We start from the raw sequence: 12069 nt of genomic DNA, 5'->3' as shown, positions 1-12069 counted from the left end.
TTTAGAAAGCCTTCTGGGATATCTTTGCAAATTATCTTTTAGATGTTTTTACAGTAATGAGTCTGACCTCTGGCTCCGTGCTCACGTCCTGCTGCAGAGCGGTTGTCACACTGCTGCCAAAAAAAGGGAATTTGCAGGACATTAAAAAGTGGCACCCTGTGTCTTTGCTGCGTGTGGTTTATAAATGTCTGTCCAAAGAGTGATTTATACTTCTGCGTAAAATCTACGCAGTGGCTACATACGAAGATACGTGGAGACACGAACCTACGCTGGACCCTACGCCGTAGCCTGACGTGCACTTCTCGAAAAATTTAACTACACGTCGCGGTGACACACGTCGGGGCTTTACATTTCTCCTGACTCAATTCCTGGTTCTCCTTCTCCATAAACAACATGAAATCAAGGAGAGAGTTAACTTTTCCTGCTACAGATTTCCCACCGTGTTCAGAAAGCACAGGGGAGACACTTTGTTTCTCTCACTATGACTCTAGAGTCGCTACTCGCTCCGAAGCTAATCACCGCCACTGTCTCCTCGCTCCCTCGCTCTATCACACACTCCCCACACACACACATGCCGGCTCGACGCACACACCAACGCACAAGTATAAACTTCAGGCCACTTACTACGGCGAAAGCTCTGCGTGGAGCCTCCGCAGAACCATGAATCAAACTTAAGGTGGAGCAGGTCATCCAACAGGATCAGACCTAATGTGTGCCTGGCAGGTCCATGTTGGACCATGTCCACCTTATTTGAGATGTTTTCAACGTCTCCAGCTCGTTGGGTTTTAACACTTGTCTGAATTCTCAAGTCAAGAAAAGGCTTTTGACCGCGTTGAACACAAAGTCATGGAGAAGTTTGGGTTCAGCACAGGTTTTATAGCTAAGATCAATGTGTTGTACCGTGAGGTTGAGAGTTTGCTGTAAGACAACAGTAGTCTCTTTGCTTCTGTTAGAGTGTGTAGAGGCATCCGGCAGGGCTGCGCTCTGTCCGGGAGGCTCTACCCTAGTGTTTCTCAACGGCGCTCAGATAATGATGGGGCCACTGGAAGCAATATTTTGGAAAGGGGGGTGTTGAGGTGCCCCTGGGGGCGTTTGTTTTAAGGTGAGTTTACACCAAAGATTCACAAATATATGAGTTTACACTTTAAAGTACTTGCAAAAAACAGGGGTCTGCAACATTAAAACCTGCCAATTTACGCCACTGCGACTGGACGACACAATGTATCGTAACTCTTTTTTTGTCTTCTGTGCTTCTGTCAGCTTTGTGTGGCGCAGCTCCGTGGTGCCTTCAAAGGAACGGGATCAGAGTATCATCTTATATGAGCTCCGTACTGCAGTGTAAAGCTGCGTTCAGATGAAAAAAAGCAACTGCCGCAGGGTTGTGCGGTTAAGGGTTGAAACGGCTCATTTGTGTGATGTCCTGTTGTGTTCTTTAACCCCCAAATCCAGCACAAGTAGACTTTATATTTTGCAATGTGAAAACTGTGGCCTATATTTCAAGTTTCTTCTATCTTTTTTTTTAGTCTGTTTAATGTACATTTTTTCAGAAAGTGTTATAAGAGAGAGAGTGATATAAACAACAAAATGTCAGAAGAAGCCAAAATGGCCAGGAGGAACAAGGAGGAAGAGAGCGGGGCATGAGCCTCTCTCTGTGTTTCTCTGTAACGTCAGAGCAAGAATCTGGCTAGAGTTTTAGTGTCAGAAATGGCTAGTTGATTTTTGCACAAACTTTTATTGGATAGCTTATTTTAAAAACTAATGCACTTTTTATGTATTTGTAAGAAGTGTGGAATAATGTAAATAAAGTGTTTTTGTAAAAATAAAATAGAATCTCGCTCTCTCTCTCTCTCTCTCTCTCTCTCTCTCTCCCCCCCTCTCACCCAACCCTCTCTCTCAGGTTTGATTAACCTCCCTTTCTGAAACAGAAAACCCAGAGTTTCCCTCATCTCAGGGTTACAAACTCAGAGTTTTCACTGAAACTGCTTTCTGAAACGGACCCCAGTTTATGACCATTTCATTATCTCTGAGGCATCTTTTTAAAATGAGCAACTGTCAAATGTATATATTTAAACACTTAACAATGAGCGAGTCCCCTAAACTTACAGTAACAAGGAACATCACTGCCTCTATCGCTGCTACAATAAAGTTTTAAACACTATGAAGTTTCTAAACTGCCCAGGATTTTGTGTAAGAACAGGTGACTGTCCTGCAACAAGAAAGCAGTCGCTTCATCTCTAGCTTCGTCGCCTTTTATTTTCTCTTTTTTTTCGTGAAATAAAGCTTCCTTCAGGTGCGGACAGAAATGTTGGTTTGCAACACCACCAAGGCTTTGAATTTTCGCTGTTGAAAAGTACCGAAGCTTCGACGCTCAAAAAATGGCATTCGGTACAGCCCTAATGTTGAGACAGGTGAGCTTCGATAGACAGAATAGAGGATGACACCAAACTGAAAATTGTGTCACTGGCCCTGGCACCTTCAGAGAGTAAACCATTATTAAGACATTGAACATTAGACAAAATGAAGGATTCAAGGATTTCTTATATAATACAGGATTGCACAATGAAATATATACAAGTATGTATAATATCAGTGTAATATCAGTGTAATGTGAGAACATGATATATAAAATTATAGTGTAAATAGAAAGATTTGTAGTGGGAATGAGGGTTTTGCAAAAGAGAGTGGTATGGTAATATGCAAAATTAGCATAAGCATGTTTTATGTCATTTATTTATGGTGGAGTGCGGATGATGAGGTAAAATTGAGTCTCAGAGCCTGAGTAAAGAAGGCGCTCTGTAGACTAGTGGTACAGCAGCGCATACTTCTGTTTCTCTTGCCAGACAACAGCAGGGTGAATAGGCTATGGTCAGGTGGGTATTGTCTTTTGGTATCCTTTAGAGTGTTTTCACACCTTTAGTCTGTATAGTTCGCTCTGGTCCGAATCAGTTGATGAGTTTGTAAACTTGGAGCAATTTCCCCTTGGTTCGGTTTCATTTCACACCAGGAATGGAAATTAGCACCCGCTGCCCGCGGGTGATTTTTTGCAGTGGCAGGTGAAAGTCTTGGCTTCGTAATAAAAGAGTGCGGGTACTAGACTAGCCTGCCTACAGACCAGATCTGTCTCCCATTGAAAATGTGTGGCCAGTATGAAGCGCAAAATATGACAACGGAGACCCCGGACTGTTGAGCAACTGAAGTCATACATTAAGCAAGAATGGGAAAAATTCCACCTACAAAGCTTCAACAATAAGTGTCCTCAGTTCCCAAATGCTTATTGGATGTTGTTAAAAAAAAAGGTGATGTAACACACCACCCCTGTCCCAGCTTTTTTGGAACATGTCACAGGCATCAAATTCAAAATGAGTGAATATTTTCAAAAAAACAAAGTTTATCAGTTTAAACATTAAATATCTTGCCTTTGTAGTGTATTCAATTGAATATAGGTTGATTAGCAAATCATTGTATTCAGTTTATATTTACGTTTTACAGGAATACTTCTAGCTCGGCTTTATGGAGAATTTTTCCTGGAAAACCCTTATTAGGTTCTTTATTACTCCAGTACAAATCCACACAGCATTCCGGGATGGGAGAAAAAAAATTTCTGGTTTATTGGCATTTCCTTAAACCAATCACAATCGTCTTGGGCGCCTGACGGAGCCACGTGCCTCTGCAAAATAGCCTCGGAAAGGAACTTGTTTTGGTGGAACATGTGTACGTTCAAAGGTTGTTTTAGTCATGCAACAGAAAACTCAGATTGGACAGATAGTCTAGCTAGCTGTCTCAATTTACCCTGTAGAGATCTGAGGAGCAATTAACCATAGTCCCCATAAATCGGCCAGAGTTTAAAACACAAAAAAGCGAAAGGTTACGGCGACCGGCCAAAAAGAGTGGAATATATGATCAATCATCAACCTTTTATTCAAACTCATCTGAAAATGTTGAGAAAATGTGAATCGGTCACACCACAAACAAAGGCAAAGTTGGCAAGAACGGTGCTGTCCATCGGGCCCCCAAAAAGCTAGAAACGGTCCTGCTAGCTGGTGTTTCTACAAGTTGAAGGAGCTGCTGGACAAGATGTACCTGTCACAGGAAGATTCACAGCATGTTGCCAAGGACCAAATGCAATGAAGAGTTCTCTTTGCAGCCTTATGTCCCATAGGGGATGAAGAAGAGAAAGTAAGTAACGTTAAGTCAGTAGCCATGCGTTTTTATGCGAATTAAGTGATAGTGAATCAAATATGCCTTGTGGAAACAGTACAATTCGTTTGAATTTCATGGATATCAACTCAAAGTTTATGCGTTCGGTCTCATCGGATTTTCTCTTGATCGATATACTGTACGGCTTATGCAATAAACACTGATGGAAAAGTCCTTACCCCAAGTGAAGGAATTCAAGTACCTTGGGGTCTTGTTCGCGAGTGAGGGGACAATGGAGCAGGAGATTGGTCGGAGAATCGGCACTGCAGGTGCGGTATTACATTCAATTTATCGCACCGTTGTGACGAAAAGAGAGCTGAGCCAGAAGGCAAAGCTCTCAATCTACCGGTCAGTTTTTGTTCCTACCCTCACCTATGGTCATGAAGGCTGGGTCATGACCGAAAGAACAAGATCCAGGGTACAAGCGGCCAAAATGGGTTTCCTCAGGAGGGTAGCTGGCGTCTCCCTTAGAGATAGGGTGAGAAGCTCAGTTATCCGTGAGGAGCTCGGAGTAGAGCCGCTGCTCCTTTGCGTCGAAAGGAGCCAGTTGAGGTGGTTCGGGCATCTGGTAAGGATGCCCCCTGGGCGCCTCCTTAGGGAGGTGTTCCAGGCACGTCCAGCTGGGAGGAGGCCTCGGGGGAGACCCAGGACTAGGTGGAGGGATTATATCTCTAACCTGGCCTGGGAACGCCTCAGGATCCCCCAGTCGGAGCTGGTTAATGTGACCCCGGGAAAGGGAAGTTTGGGGTCCCCTGCTGGAGCTGCTACCCCCGCGACCCGACCCCGGATAAGCGGATGAAGATGGATGGATGGATTGATGGGATAGTAAAACTTTGTTCGCAAATGTTTGCTTGAATGTTGCGATTCAGTGTGAAAATGAATGGAAACACCATAAAATGTCTCAAATCAATTTGATATACCAATTTGACCGCAAAACAGCATGTGACGTCATTACGCACAGGTTTTTATTCGCTTTAAAGCCGCTGGATGGAAACACACTTTCACTGGCTTTATTCGCATGAGTTTTTTTTACCGAACTTCATATAATTCGATTGACAGTGCATGGAAACTTAGCTAGTGACATGTTTGAGAGTTTTGACTCGTACAAATGTAACGTTAATGTCAGCTCGCTCACTGTAAATGCAAATGTCGGCTGCTGCTGACTCGTTAGCTGTTAAATGTAACGTTACCGTTAACACAAACAGGCTAATGTTAGTTAAGTGAAAACATTAAAAAAACTATTAAGTCACTAGCAAGCTTACCAACTTGGGTTGAATTCCCCCATTGTCATGAGGTCAAGGGCTGGACGTTCAGGAGCTGGCTCTGTTCTGGGTTTTCCTGCTGTTTGCTTCCTTGATATAATGTTAAAAAATCCCACCATGAGACACGGATGTACATCACTCTGACAGTAAATACTTGTGCGCGTACGTGAGCGTTTATGTTGTCAAGGACGTTTTATAAGAATTGCACACACTGCTACATATAACGTGCAGTCAGTTAACACTCGGTGTAGCGGAGCCTTTGCGATTAATTAATCATGACATTTAAAAGTGTGTTTAAAGCGTAACTCTCGCCAAAATGCAACCTAGGGTCTTTTTGTGAATGTACCCGAGTCAAACTTTCGTTTAAAAGCGTATTTAGGACGGAATCGCCACTTTTAAGATTTACCGTATTTTCATTTTTCGGTCAAATGGCCTTTTGAATGGGAGTGCTAGTGGCACTTTTATGCTAGCCTCAAAATAGCTATTTTTAAAACACTAAGAAGGCTCGACACAACATGAAACTTTGCTCGAAGTATCACCAGGGGCTCTACACCTTAACGAAAGCACTGACAACATTGTTTGTGTACCCAGAGTTTACTAAAAAGAAAGGTTTTGAACAACTCACCATAGGTCTTGTTGTTTCTGGCCGCTACCACCTCGGCAGTCAAAACGAGTCGATATCCGAATGCGAATGAACGGACTCCATATGAGGCTCCTTTTTCAACTACGAGGTCAATATTGTTTTTCAGTAACGACAAAACAAGAAATAATCTGTGCATTTATATGGAACTAAGCTTTAGGAGCTTTCCATCTTTAGTCTCCACCCTGTTATGTTGCATTCGGGAAATCGATTGTTTTTAACTGGCTGCGGCTGGAAACAACAAGACCTACGATGAGTTGTTCAAAACCTTTTTTAGTAAACTCTGGGTACACAAACAATGTTGTCAATGCTTTCGTTAAGGTGTAGAGCCCCTGGTGATACTTCGAGCAAAGTTTCATGTTGTGTCGAGCCTTCTTAGTGTTTTAAAAATAGCTATTTTGATGCTAGCATAAAAGTGCCCCTAGCACTCCCATTCAAAAGGCCATTTGTCCGAAAAACGAAAATACTGTAAATCTTAAAAGTGGCGATTCCGTCCTAAATATGCTTTTAAACGAAAGTTTGACTCGGGTACATTCACAAAAAGACCCTAGGTTGCATTTTGGCGAGAGTTACGCTTTAATAGTGAAAACGGTTAATCGCTGCATCCCTACTTGATTTACAGTCAGATTTTCAGTCTTGCTCTCATACTCAATACCTGTGTGAAAGCCTCAGTCAATCAGCTGTCAAAGGCTTTCTCAACAGTCACCAAGGCTGACCTACTTTGTTCAACTAGCCCTGCAAACGCACAAATTACCTCAATCCCCTGTCTTCCACTAGAAATGATCCATGTCGGGAGAACAGCTATCACACCTAACTGGTATTTCTATATCATACGTCACAAAATGTGACCAAGATTAAGAACAATGACGTGGCTAAAGAAGACAAGTGTTTACCTTTTCACCTCTTATTAAAACCCTTTACTACAAAAATAGCTCTCATTGAATAAAACATGTATTAAAACAATGTTTGACACAAATAATAAGCAAATGTAATCAAATAAGAAATATTAGCTTCACTTTATTTGCTTGTAACACGGCCTCAGGGATCACCTTCATTTGTACATATGATGCTAAATGCTTTTTGTTTCAAAGAAAGCAAACATAACTGTGACAAAACTATTTCTGTGTGTGTGTGTGTGTGTGTGTGTGTGTGTGTGTGTGTGTGTGTGTGTGTGTGTGTGTGTGCTTGTGTGAAAGTAACAACAGTATTCAATGTTCTCCATATTGATGTCTGACTGATATACCTATGTTATATATTTTGTTGAGTTGTGTACTTGCACTATCCTAAAGGTTTCCAACAATGTTCGAACACAGAGAAATACGTTATTTTATTTTAATGACACGGGACGTTTCATTTAGTCGCCTGTCAGTGGCATCATAAAACATTTGACCCTTTGGTTACTCTAACTTCCGTCAAAACACGGGATCCCAGACGTTTGAGAATAATCGTAAATCATACAATGTCACATAAAGAATAATACTCTGTAACCGTAGTACAGCTTGCTTTCTGCCACACAGCAACATTTTGTCATGCCACTTACAAAACAGTAATACAGCAGAGACCTTATTTATTGATAAATTTCAGTATCGATAGATCCAGCGCTACGTTGACAAGTAACGTTAGCGTTAGCTCATGCTAATGCTCGGTGGGGAACGTTAACGTTATAAGGTTACAACATCGTTCAACATGTTCATGAAGTTATTTTAAGTATAATTGTTTTGATCTAGGTAAAGTTAACGTTTAACAGCACTGGGCTAACCCACCATTACGTTCTCCAGCTAACGTTAGTGTTAACATTAGCTGTATAGATAGAAGACAAATCTAATGCTAATTTAGCCAGCTATCCCTCCCTGTTTTTTCTGCCTCACTCCTAAGCTAAGGGACTTCATGGGATGAAAGCAGACAACAGCCCCGGGGACACAACACATCCACAGTTAGCCAGCAGCCAGCCACTATCATTAACTTACAGCAATCCGAACGCAGCCAGGACAAACTGTTTTGATTGAGAGACCCCTAGCGGCAGAAAATTACATATTGTACGTTTAAGTTGTTTAACTACAGAAAGGGTTAAGTTCAATCAGAAATACTAATTGAGGCATTACATACTAAAATTGTGTTGAGAAAAAGAAACAATTAAATTAGAAATAAAATATTCTTGCACAATATTACAAGCTATTGGAGTCTGATATTCCACACATTTGTCCTTAAAAATAAACCTGTTAAAATAAAGGATGCTTGATTGTTAAATGACAAAGACACACTATGGAAAATAAGCATTACCTACATTAAATGAGGGCGCAGAACAGTGATATATTAAAATTATTTGTGTCATTATGGTGAACCAACAGATGACTGACAGCGCAGCAGCTTTGCCAGTCTGCTATAAGAGCAGTCAGCCACACTGGGCAGAAAAAGCTAAAACAACAACAACAACAACAACTAGACTTAGTAAAACCAAAGATTATAATTAGGAAGACTAAGCCAAACTTGAGGTTGTAGAAAAAACATCTTAAAACCTTATTCAAGCACCACAGCTCTAGTTTTATAAACTGTGAGTAAAAACCAAAGGAAAATGACAATGATCAATACAACACAAACTAAATCAAAACCTAGTGAGACTTTCACTTATATGTGCCATAAAAGATTGGATACTCTATTCAGCAAATCAAACAGCTGGATAAAGTGTGAGCCTGTGTTTCTCTCTGCCCTGTAAGGACTCCCAATGAACAACCTCTGCTACCATCAAGTGTTTATGAATATAATACACAGGGTTGACAGAAAATATTTTGCACAAATAGAATAAAACATGTCAGTGTCTCTCATGCAATCAGAATAAAAAGGTAAACATACCATTTTAGAGTCTAACTCATGGTGCGGGTGTGCTAAGACTTTATCAACGCTGGCAGCATCTGCAAAAGTGATGAAGCCAAAGCCCCTGTTGAGAAACAACACAACAGTACATTTAACATTTCTAACATAAGTCAAACTTCACAGTTTTCATTTTTCACATTACATTGAGCTACTTTACATTTGTCTGATGAATTTTGAAATCAACACTGATTTATACTTGCCCCATGTATATTTCTTATACATTTTTATTTACCTATTCTATTTTCTTTTTTTTGTGTCCAGTTATCATTTGACAATTTTTGAATTTGTATTATTCACATTATTTAAAGAGCAAAATGTAAATGATTATTATCGCTATACTAACTGCATACCAGTACAACGCATGGATTTGGAATGACATTTAAATTACTTTTCACTTTGATTTTAAACACATTGACCTTATCACACTTATTTTTTTTATTATCATAATAATAAATGAGGGAATGGGAGTAGTGGGAATATTCTCACAGCTCCATGGTCAATGTCAAACTGCATTTCCCTTCAATTCCATAGCAAATCCAGGTAAATGTCTATACGGTAATAATATCACTCCTGAAGCACAACAGGCTGAGTTTCTCTATTATTTCATTTACCTGGAACGTTTAGTCGTTGGGTCTCTCATCACCATACATTCTCGGATTTCCCCGAATTTACTAAAATAATCTCTAAGGCTGTCTGTGGAAAAACAGAGGGTTACAGTTTTTTTTGTTTTTTTTCGTTAAATAAAAATATGAATAGCCTATGTGTTGTCAGCAGTGGTTGTCCCTGTATATAGGGGTCGAATGGAGTAGGCCTACTTGAAATCAAAATGACCTTGCGCCCAATGCGCCGTGTGCACATACAGAACACTAGACGCGGTCCTTACCTGGTGAAGTTTGCCAGCTGAGGCCACCGATAAACATTTTCCTGCCAAGGAAAAAGCAACAAAAGTCAATCCAGATTTCCAATCGGTAATTTTGATGTTAAGCTAACGACTTGACAGGTTGGAGAAAAGTAAAAAGCTGGGAACAAAAACTGGGGCAATAAAGCGGCGAGGCAACCCGACAGCAGTTTCCAAAGCCGAGCTAAGCAGTCCCGATACGTCCCCCTCTCTCCGCTACGAATCAAGGGTCATGCCAACTTCCATTCAAATTATCAGGCAGTTAAAACCTGCTGGCTTCTAGGCAAAGGTAAATACCAATAGAACAAAACTTTAGCTGGTTGACTGTTGGTACGAACACAGCCTTCAATTCGGCATACATGTAATAAACCAAATAATAAGATCTTAGTTCAACTTTTAAATTGATTTCGGCTGTAAGAGAATCTTTACCTTCCACAAAACACAGCTTAGTGGGTGGTGAGGTGCAGTGTGAGCTGAACTGACGTTAAATGCAATTTGTGCGTGTTTTATTGAAATAAAGTGAGGATAAGCGAGAGAAAAAATATGCCGATTTAACCAGGGTTAGCTTTTAATTTTTTAGAAATTATTAATCACTCTTCTTAAACCCGTGTACTTTTGCCATCAAGTAAGGCAGCATTTTACTCCCAGATTTCTTAACGAAGTTTGGCATGTGTTCTTCACAAGCGCACAAACGGCACATATCGGGGCCAGCCAAGCGTAACGTTATAGCCTACACTGCAAAAGGGGACAGGCCCGTTTGTTAATATAACCAAACAAAGGTGTAGTTGACGGGACCCGAAAAACAGTTGAGCTGGCAGTGCGATGTCGAGCTGCATATGCAGTTTAAAAAACAACAAATTCTGTGACAAATTCTGTGTTTATATTGACAGAATGTAACCTTACCCCGGGTCGTGTTGCGAATCGTTTGGGCTTCCAGACGTGGTTTGGCTCCCGTCTCCTTCCATATCTGACCCAGCTACAGGCAGTGACTAACGGATAGGCTACACACAGACTGTAGATCGGCAGATGAAACGGAGCTGTGTCAGCGAGCCGGGAATGCAGCGCTCTGTCACACGTGGGATCAGTTCGGTCTGAGGTCCCTCCTCCGCCGTAACCGACCAACTACACTGACGTCAGTTTTCCACAACCCGCCTACAATAACTGCTTCAAGTACTGTGTTTTCCGTCAGAATTTCAATCACATGGCATAGCATTAAGTGATGGGCTGCTTGCCTCACAAAATATAATAATCAAGGGTGCTGAACACAGTTTTTACACAACTTTTTGAAATGTATCTAGGCCTACATTGTGACGGTTGCAAGCAGGACTGGCCCTAGACTTTTAGAGCCCTAAGCAGGTTAGGGGGCCCTCCACATTCTTACCAAGGGGGTAAGCTTCGCTTCAGAACTCAAACCTCCTATGGCGCCATTTTGATGCTACCAAACGATCACCTCCCGTTAGCATTCCATTGACTGCGATTCATTTTGACGTCACTTTGACAGCTAATAACTTTACATCTGAAGCGTTTAAGACTTTTTTTGTCCATTGTTTATTTCTAAAGAAACACGACAATGTATAAAAGGTTCCATTACCTTGTGTCTCACGTTATGGCTCTGTAGCAGACGTTTTTATAAAAATAGGCTAACGATTGTGTCATAACCACGCGACTTACTGCCTAGAATTAACGTATAGTAGGCTATAGGAGAAGCTCGCAGGCAGTTTCGACTTACATTAGCTGTTTAAGTTTATGTTTTAATTACTAATGTTAATTAGCATTTTAGTTAGAAATAATTAGCCTGTGTCCATGTTATCTCCTTACATATACCTACGCTCTCCGTCTCTGCAAGATTCGGAATGATTGAGATTTCTCTTGGCACAGCTACCAGAAGACTTCCAACTTTCAGACAGGTTGCTCACGTCACATTTACATCATCTCTCTCAGTTGGAGGCTGTGCAGTAATGCTCAGCGCTCACCGGAAAAGTGCTTCTAATATCCTTCACTGGTCTCAGTCTAGAGCAACGGGATCTGTTGGTCCATTCTTATATACTGTCTATGACTCTTACATGTTGCCACTTCACTTGGCCCTGAATCAACTTGTGTATTGTAATAAGTTTAAGCAATCATGTACAATTAAGCATGTAAAGACTAAAGCTGTGGTCACCAACTGGAGGACTCTGGTCTAAAACTGGACTGCAAAAGGG

The 12069-nt window shown here is 41.1% G+C and overlaps 1 protein-coding gene across 1 annotated transcript in view; it reads right to left on the bottom strand.

Moving 5' to 3' along the window:
- LOC144513768 (RNA-binding protein Musashi homolog 2-like) overlaps positions 1-10833 on the bottom strand; it is a 375361-nt gene extending 364528 nt beyond the window's left edge. Inside the window, exons 1-4 of the mRNA XM_078244953.1 lie at positions 10772-10833; positions 9854-9894; positions 9582-9663; positions 8950-9034 (exon numbers count right to left, since the gene is read on the bottom strand). Coding sequence (XP_078101079.1) covers positions 8950-9034; positions 9582-9663; positions 9854-9894; positions 10772-10833 — 270 coding nt within the window. The remainder of the gene's footprint in view (positions 1-8949; positions 9035-9581; positions 9664-9853; positions 9895-10771) is intronic.
- Positions 10834-12069: the final 1236 nt, after the last annotated feature.

The sequence above is a fragment of the Sander vitreus genome, chromosome 3, assembly GCF_031162955.1.
Source record: "Sander vitreus isolate 19-12246 chromosome 3, sanVit1, whole genome shotgun sequence".
NCBI classification, from domain to species: Eukaryota; Metazoa; Chordata; class Actinopteri; order Perciformes; family Percidae; genus Sander; species Sander vitreus.
The sequence above is the reverse complement of the archived record's forward strand: the minus strand, read 5'-3'. Positions and strand labels throughout refer to the sequence as shown.